Genomic DNA, 16,912 nt, shown 5'->3' on the forward strand with positions numbered 1-16,912 from the left:
ACCTGAGGCACTTCGCACTTTGCTTGGCACTTTAGCACTGATTTTCAGTGACCACCTGACGACATCCACATTGTCAGCTGCTTTACTGGATAATAAATAAAAATAAAATAATAAATAAATATAATTCCTGAATAATAATGATTTTGTCATACCTAAGCATATTAGTATGTAAATACCTTTCAAAATCTATTAAATGTATTTTTAGCAAGACGTACCCAGTCATTTAGTCATTTTTTCACTACATACATTTATAAAAGTTCATGTAGTACCTATGATAAATTTATTGAGTGATACAATCTTTGTTCACATTTTCTTTTCTTTTTCTTATTACACTGTAATATCCTAAAATAATATTGTCACTCGTTCAAATATATTTGTATTATGATTGTTGTAATTTCCTGTAAGTAAAGATACATAAATTATTTTATTGTCATAAGCAATTATTTTAGAATTAAGAGTTTTCAAACTTTGTATTCTTTGTTGTTAATTCAAAATAAAAATAAAATCGTTGTGAAATCTCCTCCTTTTTTTGAAGTCGGTTAAAAACAAAGCACTCAATGACAACAATACAATAAACAGCACAACCAACATCCGAGTAGGAAGAGGAGCGAGGCAGAATGAGATAAAATAAAGATGATAGACACTAATGTTTTCGAAGATAGATATTTGAATTTAAGAACGCATTATATTTTTGTTTACTTCAGTTCAGCCAATTGCCGTATATTTTAATACGGCAAATAAAAATACCTGCCGTATAAATCGTATTTTATATGCCTATAAATATTTAAATGTGTGTTTTCTTAATAAAAAAAAGGTTTCTTTTAATAGAAAGGGTTTTAGGTTAAAAGCAAAGAATTTTTTTAAAGATTGAGCGCCATATAAAACTGAAAATACACAAACTAGTGCTTTTTTGCTGTTGGTATACTGTGCTTTTCGAAAATTGAGTTGGCAACACTGAACATTATCGTCCGATAGCCACTGGGAATATCGGTGTCGGCTCCGATATCCGATATCGGACCGGACAATGTGAAAGACAGGCACATATTTCATACATTTTACTTCCCTCCGATATCGGATATCGGCTATCGGCTTCCGATATCCGATATCGGATCGGATAATGTGAAAACGCTCTCAGTAGGATACATCCAGCACCGCGGCCTTGAGCCGACGTACGTCGGGGATTGACCGTGAATAAGACGCTTTAGCGGGGCTCCTTTCTTTATATAATGAGTAGTGTTGCAACAAATATTAAGGTAAGGCATGTTATCGATATGAAACCGATTAAACAGATTCGAGATTTATAATAAATTTTAAGGTTTTATATTATTTACACATAGATATTGAAAATTTTAACGTTCAATATCGATAAATATATTGTCCTCATTTATTTAGTACTCGTATGTGGTAATATGACACTGCCACATGTCTTACTGTTGTTTTTAAAATATAATTAATGTACGTATGTTTAATTTAATAATTAAAATTTAAAAATATACATTGATGTCGTTTTAGAAATCTAAACAAAAAACGAGTAAATGTCCATTAAAAATAGATACCTACTTGGTTGAAAATTGCCGATTCAGTCTCTGCCATCTCTGTCACATTCGAACCTCACTAGTCAGTATTCATGATTCATGAATTGTGATTTTGTGATGGAAAAAATTGTGATTGTGTCTCGTCACGATCGTATTTTTACTATTTTTATGATCCTTCCACTCAAAAGCTTTCTATAGTCACACATACTTTGGGATATAGAGCCAGGTAAGTTCAATTATGTATTAGAAACGACGCTTTAATACATAATTTTTTTATACTTTGTTTTCAAATATCGATTTTGTTGTTTTTCCGAGACCGGGTGGGTTGTTCTAGATTAGAATCAATAAATTTATACGATGTAACTAACATATTTTTGAAAAGAAAACAATTGTTCTCAATTGAGCTATTCACCTCGCGATTTGTAAGAATGAATTAAATAAAATGTGCATTTAATTTGCTCGCACGCTTTCCTTTTTTATAGCGAACTTTAAAAGAGTAGAATTCCCTGCCGGCGTCTATCTTTCTAGAGAAGTACATTCAAATGACCAATTAACAAGTACTTTCTAGACGTAACTTACCAGTTAAGACCTTGTCACCACTTTCCATCAGGTGGGACTGTGGTCAAACTTATTATGTCTATTAATGTAAAAAAGAGCTTATCTACTGGCAAACTTCTTTGACAAAAAGTGATGTAGTGGGGGAATTTTGCGCATCGAGTGTCAATAAATTTTTATATTATATACTAGCGGTCCACCCCGGCTTCGCCCGTGGTACCTACATGTTTAAACTATCCTATCTCTCAAGTTGCATCGAACTGCACATGGTGTGCGAATTTTATTATAATTGGTTAAGTGGTTTAGGAGTCCATTGAGGACAAACATTGTGACACGAGATTTATATATATTAATTATTAAGATAAAGCAGTAAGTTACTTTGAATAAAAAAAGAATCATAAAAGACAGTTCTCCAAATCAAACAACAACAGTAATCATTAAAGTTGTATTGTGTACCTCATCCTTTTTTGAAATAGATGAAAAGAGCGACATGTAGAGAAATTATGAAAGTTTCCTAATTATATTTTACCAATAGGACTTCACCATGGAGTCTGCCGGTGATTGGTGTCTTATAGAAAGTGACCCTGGAGTATTTACAGAACTAATAAAAAAATTTGGTAAGAATTTATTTTACTTTCTAATTTGCATGTACTTAATTTTGTTTAAATATTTTTTATCATAGCAGTGACTAGATCAAAAGACAAAAGGTTGCATTGGTTGGTTTTTGTGTGAGACAGAGAATGAAAGAAAGAAAAAAGAAACAAGCATATTATATAAATTTTGCATAATATATCTGCACATAAAAATTTTAATTGTGATCTTTTCAATATTCTTAAAGCTTTTTTTTTAACAGTAGCTATCATTTTAATTTTGGTATTGAAACTATTTGGTATAGATGCATGCATGGCGAAACATAGTATTAAGGGCCCATGGAAAGTTCTTAAGTAGAGAAAATACGAAAGCCAAGTAAATACGGCCATTTCTATACTATAAAACAGAAACACATTTTGTTTCTAGAAACAAAATGTGTTTTATAGTACACTAGCGACCCGCCCCAGCTTCGCACGGGTGCAATGCTGATACCAAATACACTACAGAAAAACTGTGAATGTCGTGCTTGTATATAAAAACATAGCGGCCCGCTCGCTCCGGCTTCGCACGGGTATAAAATAGATAGCCGGGCGGCCGGCCGGTACCGCCGCAAACGCTACGTCCCGCAATTTTTAAATCTATACTCTATACTAATATTATAAAGAGGAAAGGTTTGATTTTTTGTTTGTTTGTTTGTATGAATTGAATAGGCTCCGAAACTACTTGGCAGATTTGAAAAATTCTTTCACTGTTGGAAAGCTACATCATTTCTGAGTGACATAGGCTAGGTTTTATCCCGGAAATCCCACGGGAACGGGAACTATGCGGGTTTTTTTTTGAAAACGCGGGCGAAGCCGCAGGCGGAAAGCTAGTCTGTAATATCTTCGAAAATATTCATTTAAATCATACGGTGTAAAGGGCCAAATAGATCTATATTAAATGAACAATGTATTCAAGGTATTTAATTGGTTAAGGATTAATGCTTTATTGGTTACAATCGCTTCGAAAATTAGCCATTATTTGTCGTAAAAAGTAAATGACAAAAAAAAGTTATTGTGGGTTATCCATAAGAGCGAGCGCCCACGAGCAACTTTGTCTCCGCAACAATTTTGTCTCCGCAACTATTTTGTCTCTCCAGCCATGGGCTAGTATGAAAGTGCGCGTACGTAGCGACGCAACTCCCGGGAGACTTTTTTGTCCGCGGGTTCGGAGACAAGCCCGCGACGCAACTGTCGCCCTATCTATTGGTTTCAATGCAAGTGCGCGCACGGCGACAAAAATGTTGCCTGTCGGCGGCCGCCGGCCAGTTGCCGCGTAACCGGCGTAGCGATAGTACGTATTTGTGTCATCGTATTTATTCTCGTACTCGGTAGTTTTTAACCGACTTCAAAAAAAAGGAGGAGGTTATCAATTCTGCCGGTATATTTTTTTATGTATGTACACCGATTACTCGGAGGTTTTTGAACCGGTTTACGTGATTCTTTTTTAGTTTGATGCGGAATGGTGTGGAATTGGTCCCATAAATTTTATTCGGATAAGCCCAGTAGTTTTTATTTTGTGAGCATTTTTGTCTTTTCTCGATGACTTAATTGAAATGTACCAAGTAACTTTGATTCATTTCCAAGTAACCGATTGAGCTGAAATTTTGTATACGTATGTAAATTGGATAGCGATGAAACATTATTATGACATAGAGCTGATTTGATGATGGAATCGGAAGGTGGCTTAGTAATAATATATTGTCTCAGCTTTATCGAGTTTGGGCTCGTTTGATTCGTGTTGAAAAATACACTAAAAAATATTAAATAAAAATAACTTCGTTAAAAACAACCGACCTCAAAGACGGAAAAGTAAAAAATAAAAAAGATTTGATATTATTAATTACTACATATTATTTACCTAGATGTGTTATTTACTACAAAGGTTTGATGTCGGTGCACGGGCTTTACTAAGTGCTTAGTGCTTGGCACCGACTTCAAACCTATGTAATAAATTAATAATAATTAATAATATTGTTTTTAATGAAGTTATTGTTATTATTAGTAGTTTTTCTGTCTATAGTAGAGCCATTTTAATAGGCAACATTGACAGTTCAACAAAATTCAGCAACGTAATCTAGTAACGACGCCATAAAAAATATGTTATTTCGTTTTGTTGGAACTGCACATTTACTGAACTTTTTTCAATTACAATTACATATCTATACTAATATTATAAAAAGGTTTTTCAGTTTTCACGCATAAACTACTGAACCGATTACAATGAAATTTAGCACACATATAGAGGATAACTTGGATTAACACATAGGATAGGTTTTATCCCGGAAATCCCACGGGAATGGGAACTATGCGGGACAAGAGCACAGACCACAACCGTCTCTTCGAAAACCATGTTGATAAATGCAGAAAATTTTGAAGAAAAAGTTGCGTTGCTGTCGCTTTCGTGAGCGCATCGTTCAAAACTTTGCGAGGAGACAGCGACAGAGACAAAATAGTTGCCGGGCAACTAAGTTGCTCGTGGGCGCTCGCTCTAAGAGATAGACATATACCACCGCGGACTTTTCTGTAGACCTTTTCAATGTGTATAATACCTAGGGTGTATTCCGTTATGCACTGCGACCACTGTAAGGTGTGACGTCAATTCAGTATACTGTGAAGCCGTTCCTTTATAGCCAGTTATGCTGGTTACGATTTAAAACGGAACGCAATCCAGTATACTGTCAGCCGCATTTTTTGACGCAGCATTCAAATGAGTGTATTAAAGTTTTCTAGAACATAAAAATAAACTGTTTTGGAGTACTGTCCAATTAAAAATATTTTAATTAATATTAATTGTAAATTGAATTTATAATATAATAAAAGTAAGTACTTTTTCATAAAAAAGAATAAAAAAGAACTTTCAGCTCGTATTGAACATTTTCAACACAGTCTAATAAAGTTAATTTTTGCAATTCTTCCATTGTTTTATTTATTAATCCAAACTAATTACAGAACTTTAAAATTTTCTGATTATACTGTAGCTTTGTTTATAAGACGTTAGGCACTCGAGTGGTTTTGACTGATCATATTAATTATTACTTGCTCTGTGGACTGATCACGTGTTCAAAGTACTGCCTACCTACCTACCTTACCTCGAAAACGCCAGTGCTCACAGTAGAATATGGCGGCGATTAATGACGTCATAAATTTCCCTAGGGTACTGCGGCAGTATACTGGCAGTCCATAACGGAACGAATTTTTCTACAGTGATAGCACTGTGCAGTGGTTGCAGTGCATATCGGAAGACACCCTTAGTAGTTAGTACATTATTTTGATAAAACTCGTAGGGTTCAGCCTGCGTTTGCAATGTAAGCGGAAAAAATGTAATTTTTTACGACATCGCATTATAAACCTCAAAAATAACAGTACTTCTCCACTATTTGATGGATGTTATTATACATATAAACCTTCCTCTTGAATCACTCTGTCTCTTAAAAAAAATAAATATTATCTGTTTTGCCTTTTATATTTCTTTTTATAACTTATTTTTTACATAGCTGTTATTTAAATCAATATTTTTATTATCAATTTTATAGGTGTAAAGGGGGTTCAAGTTGAAGAAATGTGGACAATTGATGACGGCATATTTGAAAACTTAAGGTAAGAAATTATGACTGATTATAAAGTAAGAGACAACCATAGTTTAATTGTAGTAGACTTAATTTTTATAATAATAATTTATCTTACAATTTATTCAGTGTCTCATTGTATACATCATTTTAAATATGAAGAGATTACTTGACTGTGTATGTTTGTTTTAGGCCAGTACACGGACTTATATTCTTATTCAAATATGTTCAACATGAGGAGCCATCTAACTCCGTTGTCACAGATGATCGAATTCAGAAAATATATTTTGCGAAGCAGGTAAGACTGGACAGATAATAATAATTAGTTATAGGAAGATTATTGCTGTATATGTATAATGCCATAGAAATCTAAATAACAAGACACATAGAAGTGCTAGAATGTCATAATTCGTATGAAAACCGCTGTCGCCAAAATCAACACATTCAAACCGAAAGCTAAACAGTACACACAAGTAAACTATGCCTTTTATTGGACAGCTTGATTTTAGTGAAAACTAACTTATCTATTAAATTAAGCTTTTGAATATGTATCCTAACGCTCGAATTTACGGTTTATTTTAGAATAACATCCCTAAGTATATGAGACTTTTTGCTCCAATACGAACAAACGTGATAATAAGAATGGTCGACTGTGTCATTCATTGTTATTTCGATTACTATGGTGACACTCGTAATACTTGTAAATATTCTATAATTTTAAGGAAAAACGGCATTATTTCTAAAAAAATATATTTTCCGATGAAATATTATTCCTTTATAAGTATAATTACAACTTGTGGAAGAATTTCCGCAATGGGAATTGCTGAAACACACCATGTATACACTCATACGTCTCCAGAGCAACTGAACAGTGACGAATGCACTGGTGATGTGCAAATCACCTGAGTGGCGACAAGGTCACGCACGCTTACGACTTCTAGTGTCTTGTTATTTAGATTTCTATGTGTAATGCACTTACTTGCATGAAAATGGAATTTTAGTTAGACCAATATTATACGAAAATATAGCTTTCATAATGCGATATTTGAGGGCTTTGCTGCTGGCGTACTTGATTTTCATTATTCATTCATTTTACATTCAATAAAAAAGTATACATAACGTGTCAATTGTGTTAATAATAGCCACTGCTGCAATCGCTGCCATTACTCTGTAACTGCGATTCCATTCTGCGCTTATCTAAATAATAATTACCAACATAATGAAGTATTTTAACTTATAAATAGCACTATGGGCTGATGTGACTTCTGCGTAAAATATTTATAATAATTAATCGATCTATTTTCGTCGACGATAAAAACTATTTAAATGGTTTATTAAATCAGGAGCAATAATATAATTAACACGTTTTTACAATGTGTAACCGACTCCTTTAGACTCGATTTTGACCCACTTTAAATGGCCAGTAATTCACACTTTGTACACTTTAATATCAAGGATCGGTCACAATATGTTGCAAATTATTGAGTTAAAACGTGTTTTTTAGTTAATATATTGATTATTTTAGGTTATAAACAACGCGTGTGCAACACAAGCAGTTATCAGCTTATTACTAAACTGCAACCACCCAGACGTCGATCTGGGCCCAGAACTGACTAAGCTGAAGGAGTTCAGTATGTCGTTTGACCCCAAAATGCGTGGGCTCACTCTCAGCAACTCGCAGACGATTCGAGCGGCTCACAACTCGATGGCACAACAGACATTATTCGAGATTGATCGGAAAATGCCAGTAAAGGTATGTTTTTTCTCCATGCTGTTATTTGGCATAAAATAACTAGTTTACAAGAAACATTATTTTCTTATACTTTTGCATAGCGAAATATCTGAAAAAAAATCAGTTATTGTACAGCAAATTGAATAATTTATTACCTACGATCTTTTCTAGGACGAAGACGCATACCATTTTGTTGGATATACGGCTATCGACGGGCGACTGTACGAACTGGACGGTCTACGCGAAGGACCCATTGATCATGGCCCAGTAGGTGCCGATCAGGATTGGCTGAACGTCGTTCGCCCCATCATTATTAAAAGAATTAACACGTACGTTTATGAATGATATTTCTTTCAGTAATTTTTTTTAATAATTTTATGAAATTTCACCCTGAATGTTTTATTGCAGATATACTGAAGGTGAAGTGCATTTTAATCTAATGGCGATCGTATCGAACAGAAAAATGATATACGAACGTCAAATTGACGAGTTACTTAACGAAAATAACATGCTCGGCATGGAGACAGACGACGTCGAGAACGAGATCAGAAGACTGAAAATGCTAATAGAGTTCGAAGACGCGAAAATGTGTAAATATAAACAAGAAATGGCGAGGCGGAGGCACAACTACCTGCCCTTCATCATTACACTGCTCAAAGTGTTGGCCGAGGAGAAGAAGCTGGTTCCCCTTTACGAGAAGGCCAAGGAGCGTATTTCGAAGAAGTGTCAAAAGAAATTAAAAGTATAACACGAAAAAAGGGCGGGAGCCCGTCCCGCCCGCGAGCGTCACGCTCGCACCTCCTCGCAGTCCAGTCCCTCCCGAGTGCTCCCCGACTCGGAAAATATGTATACGTTAGCCGACTTAGACACCATATTCACAGAGAACCACGACTCGCTGCAGACATACCCGCTGGGCCAGCACGACATGTTCGAGCCCAGCCTCATGGACACGCACGACTCGCTCGGCCTCGGCCTCATGGAGCCCGACGAGATCCTCAAGGACGTGATCCTACCGCCCACTTTCGACCGCAACAACATCTACGACGTGCAGGGCATGGTCGACGACGGCTTCCTTGAAGTGGACGACATGCCGCGCGACGACTTGCTCGACGGCGACGAGTTCGACGTCAGCAAGTTCTTCAACCTTCCCGACGACGCCAACAAGCGCGAGCCCAACAAGGAGCCCGAGTGAACCCCAGTGTAGTGCACGTACTGATTGGTATTCAATAGCGATCATTGGAAACGAACATAAGTGAGAACATTTTGTCGATCATTGCATAACATTGACGTAAACGTTAGTAAACTTACGGAATTAAAAGTTAATAAGATGTAATTTGTTATGTAGCGAAAAATTAATATAATAAGATAATGTGCTAGATAAACATTCAATAGTAATAAAACGTTGTCATTTTTTGGTAAATGTAATTTGTAATATTGTGACCATGCATGTGAATGTGATGGGTACAGTTATGTTTTTAAATTACTTATTGTATTATTAAATTTAAGATAAAAAAATCTTCTCTTAACGTAACTGTCCTGTTACGCATTTATGCGATATCCTCTGTAAATATATTGTATGTATATTAATCTGATAGTGATTTGGCAAAATAAATCATGTATTTCATGTAGGTATATTCAACTTAATTAAAATACTTAAATATAAAAAGATAAATCGTATGTATGACGAAGAATCATCGTCTTAATTGTAAGGATTAGGAAACTACTATTGGCAGCCACATTTGTGCCCATGCTAGGATTTAAGGCATGCCATTATAATATATGTATTGTGTAATTAGTGACCCCCTTGTCGTCGGGATAGTTAACTTCACCTTACGATCTGTAATTATTATAAATATTACAGTTGCTAGATTGACAACCACAGCGATGAATTGGTTCAGAAGTATAGGCTATAGGTACATAATATGATACAAGTAGTTTCAATAGAGTTATGCGTTAAACAGACATGTTTTATGTGATTATAGTAACTTCCTGTTACATTTGTCGTCGTGCTGTTCTGCTTTCTCCTCTGTAGGTAGAATTAACTTTAGGTGTCTATGTCGGTAGCGAATCTGATTTTATCTGATTAATAATTCGACAATTGAAATAAAAACTAAATTTATTTTCATACGTAAATATATTATAAAAATATACATTTCGATCAGATGTTTGTTCGAGCAGGCGTCAAAGGCAAAAATCATTAGGATCATAAATAAGTATTACCATAAGATTTAAATTAATATTATTTGTGGCGGAATTGCTTTGAATGCTTCTTGAATCTTAAAAAAAAATACAATTTTTATGGTAACTACTGTCATTTAAATGATTTTACCTTTTAAACTTGTTCATTAAATAATAGAAATAAATTTAATTGGCTTTTAACTTGTATTTTCTTAATCTCCTATTAGAATTAAAATTCCTGACATAATGGTGGTTATTTAACTCCAGAAAGGGTATTACAATATATATCTATAATATTTTTAGGAGTAAGAATTATCGTTGTTGCCTTGTAGTAATTTAATATAATTTGTGTCAAAAACTAGAAAAAATCTTTTGGCGATACATATTAAGTACATAGATTACCACTATGCCAGGTCCAAGTTATTCAGATGTAGGTATACATATTACATTTATATGTATATGTTGGCAAAATACAGGGTGTCCCAAAAAGTAGTGATGAACGGAAGCTGGGAGGTAGAGGACCTAGAGGGCTATCCGAATCACCCCCATGTATGTTATAGGATTTTTCGTATTTTCGGAGTTATGACATTTTTTTCAATTTTTCATGTATCGCTGAGTACGATGAGATTTTTATTTATGGTGACGTGAATTATTGCGCTAGATGCTTAATTTTTTTTTGTGTGCTAAGCTGAAAGATAGGCCAATTCAGTATGGTAACATTTACTATCGTTAGATCTTCGAATGGAATAAAAAAAAGAATTAAATGCCAAGAAAGATAAAATTACCCAGTATGTTCACAACTTCAAGGGTCCATAAAAAAATAAAATCACATAAAAAAAAGTTTTCCATTTGGCTTTTAAAAACTTGCTCTATCTATCAGGTAGCTACCCTAAAAATTTCATTTTATTATTCAGAAGGCTTCAATCGAAAAATTGAAATCAAAATGTGGTAAGTGCATAAATTTTATTAACATGATGATCGATAAAACCAAATTAAAACCATTAAATAGGTGTTTAATTACCAGAAATTTTTAAAATGACCCCGCTGTTGTTCAATGCAAGTGCGACATCACCGTAAAAAGTTGTCTTTTAAATGTCTGAATGCCCTTTTAACATTTTTAATGGTTTCATCTGCTACTATGAATTTTCGGGTTATTTCGTCCAAATTGTGGCATTCTCTCAAGTAGCCGAGGTCTTTTTAGTATCCCCATTGAAACAAATCAATGGGGTTTAGGTCGAGGGACCGTGGAGGTCAGGCTTTAAGGCAGGCATCACCGGCGCATGCGCAGGCTGCAACGACCAATGCATCTTTCAGGGTATCTTTGTCCTTCAGCCTGGCTTCCACGGTCCCCGGACATAAACCCTATTGATTTTTTTCTACAAAGACGAGAGACTGCCACAATTTGGACGAAATAACCCTGAAATTCATAGTAGCAAAAGAAACCATTAAAAATGATAAAATGGCATTCAGACATTTAAAAGACAACTTTTTACGGTGATGTCGCACTTGCATTGAGCAACAGCGGGGTCATTTTAAAAATTTCTGGTAATTAAACACCTAGTTATTGGTTTTAATTTGTTTTTATTAATCATCATGTTAATTCAATTTTTGCACTTACCACATTTAGATTTCAATTTTTCGATTGAAGCCTTCTGAATAATAAAATGAAATTTTCAGGGTAGCTACCTGATAGATAGAGCAAGTTTTTAAAAGCCAAACGGAAAACTTTTTTTATGTGATTTTATTTTTTTACGGGCCCTTGAAGTGGTGAACATACTGGGTAATTTTATCTTTCTTGGTATTTAATTCTTTTTTTTATTCCATTCAAAGATCTAACGATGGTAAATGTTACCATACTGAATTGGCCTATCTTTCAGCTTGGCACACAAAAAAAATCAAGCATCTTCCGCAATAATTGACGTCACCATGAGTGAAAATATCATCGTACTCGGCGATAGGTGAAAAATTGAAAAAAAACGTCATAACTCCGAAAATACGAAAAATCGCATAACATACATGGTGGTGATTCGGATAGCCCTCTAGGTCCTCTAACTCCCAGCTTCTGTTCATCACTACTTTTTGGGACACCCTGTATAATAGGGACAACACAATATAATTTATAATCAATAATAATCACCGTCTTATTATGGAGGGACATTAATTTCGCCAAAAAGTATTTGAATTATTATAATAAATTTACAATTATTTACATCTTAATTTTATCTTTCTCTTACAACTACCTAATATTATAAAGCTAATTAACGAATTTATATGTATCAAGTTATGATAATAAATTAATGAAAATTGGGAGTTTGTGGCACATATTTAGCGCATTCAGGTTCTGTTATTTACAATACAGGGATAATTGGTTTGATGACGAAGACAACAATAGTGATTTTGTGATAATGAGTCAAAGGGAATTATTTACATAGAGACATTTGAATGATAGAGTAATAGTTATAGGTACATCAATTTGAGCGATGAGCTGCCTGCTATGTTCTAGTTCGTTACGTGGATTCGATTTCTCAATTAAAAGCGAATTTTATGTCTATAGGCATATTGCCTAATTAAGTAAATAAATATTAAACAATTAAAAGAAAGTAGATACCTAATAATACGAGGTATTCCTTGACATTATAATTTTGTAATATTTCTACGCTAGATGAGAGAATGGATGTGTGTATGTTTATGATAATTTTACAATAGTTTTGTGTTTCGTAAATAAGCGTAATACCGTTTGTTAATTTAGTTCAGAATCCACATACGAACAAAACAGAGGCTGAGTAAAAGTTTTAGTTCTTGAAGTCACATTGGAAGGGTTCACGTTGCTGGTTGGATGCCCTTCGGCTTTATCATCATGGATGCTCTCTTCAGGGTGTAGTCCCAACCTCTCCAACGGAACCACACGATACCTGTAAAAAAGTGTTTTGTAGGTACTGTTTTTGCAAACTAAGATATAAAGCTTGATATTATTCAATAATAGTATTTAAGGATTTTTTTCATTAGAGCAACATTCGTCGAAGAGTAAACAGTAAAATAACCAAGTTGGACGAAGTTCACAGTTCACTAAAGGTAAGGAAATATGGAACAATATTGTGTCCAATTACTTATTAGTTTTGTGATTTAAATTTGTTCCGTTGTTACCTTGTCTGGCTGTAAGATCTTGTGGGTCATGAAGATATAAGCCGTTGAGGCCACGTCCACATGACTTCCACCACCAACCACCTTTCAGCATTGACGCGCAGTTTAATGACGATCTGTCATTATCTCTGTAATACAATGAAAAATTGAGGACAAGTTAATTTTATGTAAAATCTATGTAGATTCAAATAATTGTTCCTCAACAGGCTTGTTGAAGGCTATTTTGATTATTTTCATTATTTAATATTTACATGTATTTTTCATTTTTCATACTAACTATGCAAAAACATAATGGTCTAAGTAATAGACATGAGTCATTTATAAGCTCACCTGTTATACGTCGAGAAGGGACTGTTGTTGGATCCGTACCACGGATCATTGAGGGAGTCTCCAGCGTTACCCTCATACCCATCTATCTCTAGTTTGTAGTATTCCGCTTCAGAGTAAATCTTGAAGTGCGAATATTGCGCGTATCTGTTAAAATTAATAGTGTATAAATAAACCAGACTGTCAATCTATAGATACCTATTTACTGATATAAAAATGAAAGAGAACGAATTCAGTACTTTGAAGATATTTCAAAGAAAATTTTAGAGACACTGGCTATATTATGTATCAGTACCTATGTTGTAATATTGAGAGAGTTAAACACGGGGCCAAATTTATTTTCTTCGTTTAAAAGATTAGAAAAATATGGCATTTAAAAGATATATAGATATAGAATAAAAAACGAGTTATTTAGCACTTATTAGTTTATCCTATCCCGATTGATTAGAACTCTATCCCTTAAAACTCTATGTATTGGTGAAAACCTTAGATCAGGTGAAAACTGAAAGGAGAATGAAAATTGGTGCAGCAGTTTTTGAGTTTATCGCGAACCGATAGACAGACGCGACGCAGGATTTTGTTTTGTTATACGGCGTTTATATAGTACGGCGATTTTATTTTCAATACTTGAGTTTTCAATAATCAGTCTTTTATATATGTACTAGCGGTCCGCCCCGGCTTCGCCCGTGGTACATATGAAAAATAGATGTTGGCCGATTCTCAGACTTACCCGATATGCACAGAAAATTTCATGAGAATCGGTCCACCCGTTTCGGAGGAGTATGCAGACTAACATTGTGACACGAGAATTTTATATATATAGATATGTCAATTGTATATGCAAATATAATTTTTGTAGTAACTTCACGACACTAACAACGATCACTATATACCTAACTACTTACTATAAAAATTAAAAAGCATAATATCTATATTTGGTTAGGATTTACCTCTTGTTACCATCAAAGTCCTCAAGTTCCACACGAAGCATATAATCATCGTTATTAGTCAGCATGTATATATTTTCATTTCCAAGCCAGAACTCTTTGCTTGGGTCACCGAAGCCGTTCTTGTAATCGCTCCAGTCTCTATTGAAATTTTCAGCTGGAGTTCCATAGTCATCTCGACGGTGTATAACCTGGTAAAATTTATTAAATTAAATACTGATCTACTTAAAAAAGAATATGTTATATTACATAAATACTCTGATGTTATTTGATTATCAAAGTGCAAGAGGTCTAAGTAAAAGTCATGATTGCAAAAATAAACATTAGATATGTGTGGAGTGTGGACTAACCGTCCAACCGCCGTCGGCTACAGCTTGTTCACAGAAGACTTTTAAGAACCAGTATGTTGTTCCACGAATCTGCAGGTAATACACCCCAGATTCTCGCATGCCAGCATTCAGTAGATCCACACAGGAGAAACCCTGAAAAGAGTAATATATTTTATTGCCATCTAAGTCATCGCTGCGTCAACACATTCGCTAGAGCGTACGCGCCTTGCGCAACCCGCACAGCCTTAGGTAATAGCACAACATACATCGCGACGCATTTAAAATCATATAAAGTGATTCAATCAATCAATCATGTTTATATGCGAACGTAACAATATGGTAAGTAATTCAATAAAGTTATCATAAAATATATACATTTTTATAATGTTATGCTTTGTTGCTTTCATTTCCGTTTTTCATAATAATATATATGTATTATGTAGGCATTTTATTAAAATTACCAGCATTGATAAGTGATAATATGATAAAGCTATTGTTATTAAAACTTATAAAACGAATTTCAAGCATTTGTTCCTATTGTTGCAAAATGAGGAACTTATCTTATCTGCAATGGCAAACATTCGAATTAATTTATCTAAATATGTAGGTATAATCAATTTGCAATTAAATAACACAATACACGTTATACAATAAAATAACAAAATATCAACACAGAAAGGTACAAAACCTTAATTACTTAAAGTAAATACGTACTATTTAATTATTTGTGGAAGACTAAGTAGGTTACAGAAGGAGCTTAGGCTCAGTACCTATAAGTTCATTTGATTTATTAGGTACGTACTTGATACATGTCTGTGGTACGTACCTACTACGGGTTTATAACGCGCGAATAATATTCCTATGTAAACGATATCGTTCATCAAGATAGCATTCAACTTCAAATCTACAATATAATTTTGTTATATTTTATAGGTTGTATTTTACAAAGTAACAAATTGAATCTATTACATTAACATCATGGTATACATCTATATATGTATACCAAAATCCTGCACTAAAAAGAAAAAAATCATATTGTTATGTTAAATTAAACCTACGTAGGTTTTTACCAAATAGAGCAAACAATAGAATTCTTCTTAACTGGTTCTAATATATCAACTATAATAGGTATGCCTTTTAAACTTGCTAGCCATCTATTTATCTAATAGTCTCTAAGTGTTGTCTTTCGTCGTTGATAAGTGATTTTCTTTTCGGCTTATGTTGCTTATTGTTTAAAGGTTATTTGTTCAAAAGAGGATGTTCACAAGAAATATGACGAGTTTTTATAGTACATAGTAAGATATATTATATATATTTCTATAGTATACCAACCTAACAGATTATCTATGTAGGACGTATCACGTAGGTGTGATAAAACTATCCCTAACCACAGCCCTAACGGCGTTTCTAAAATAAAGTCTATCGCGAACATCGAGATAGATCGCGAAGGAAATTTATCGAGTCTGCTTTTCCCTTTATATTTTTATTTTTTATATAAATTTCTGCCATTTGCTTAAGCACGTAAATATTCGTTAAAATCGATCGCAAGCCGATCGCAGATCGCAGAGAATCGCAGCACCCTTTATTTGCGTATATATGTACATAAATATTTGCCATAATACACTTAAAATATTTATAAATATTCCACTAAAACATTTTTATATGTAAAAAGTTTCATGCAGTTAATAGGTATGTATAAATTCATTTCGAATTCGAATAATGGCAAAGGTAAGTAAATATATAAATATTATACCCACATAACATTTAGAAAAGGCTACATAATAGGTATATAAGAAAATATATATAAGCTATATAAGTGATATCTTTTTAGTACACGATTCATAACAATGGCAATGACATAAAAATATTTAAGCAGAACAGAAGGAATTGTTTAAAAGAAAGCATATAAAGTTAGGTGTGAAAGGGATAAAAAAACATACAGGCGTCATTCAAGGCCATATTTTCTTGTT

General features: G+C 33.9%; 2 protein-coding genes and 1 long non-coding RNA gene across 3 annotated transcripts in view; 2 read left to right on the plus strand and 1 right to left on the minus strand.

The window, feature by feature from the left end:
* LOC149491334 (uncharacterized) overlaps positions 1-16,912 on the plus strand; it is a 423,150-nt gene that overhangs the window by 302,122 nt on the left and 104,116 nt on the right. The window lies entirely within an intron of this gene.
* On the plus strand, positions 1,614-8,768 carry Uch-L5 (ubiquitin carboxy-terminal hydrolase L5). Its single transcript, XM_089698185.1, has 7 exons — positions 1,614-1,761; positions 2,626-2,707; positions 6,256-6,319; positions 6,481-6,586; positions 7,814-8,041; positions 8,192-8,349; positions 8,429-8,768. The coding sequence occupies exons 2-7, from the start codon at positions 2,635-2,637 to the stop codon at positions 8,766-8,768; spliced, it is 969 nt and encodes a 322-aa protein (XP_089554311.1). The 5' UTR covers positions 1,614-1,761; positions 2,626-2,634.
* LOC149491348 (uncharacterized) overlaps positions 12,320-16,912 on the minus strand; it is a 55,722-nt gene continuing 51,129 nt past the window's right edge. The window contains exons 4-8 of the mRNA XM_089697569.1: positions 14,964-15,095; positions 14,617-14,804; positions 13,670-13,813; positions 13,343-13,467; positions 12,320-13,110 (exon numbers count right to left, since the gene is read on the minus strand). Of these exons, the coding sequence (XP_089553695.1) occupies positions 13,019-13,110; positions 13,343-13,467; positions 13,670-13,813; positions 14,617-14,804; positions 14,964-15,095 (681 nt within the window). The 3' untranslated portion in view covers positions 12,320-13,018. The remainder of the gene's footprint in view (positions 13,111-13,342; positions 13,468-13,669; positions 13,814-14,616; positions 14,805-14,963; positions 15,096-16,912) is intronic.

The sequence above is a fragment of the Colias philodice genome, chromosome 1 (genome assembly GCF_061535455.1).
Source record: "Colias philodice isolate Cphi_HAF_F1 chromosome 1, ilColPhil1 Martin Lab GWU primary, whole genome shotgun sequence".
Taxonomy (NCBI): Eukaryota; Metazoa; Arthropoda; class Insecta; order Lepidoptera; family Pieridae; genus Colias; species Colias philodice.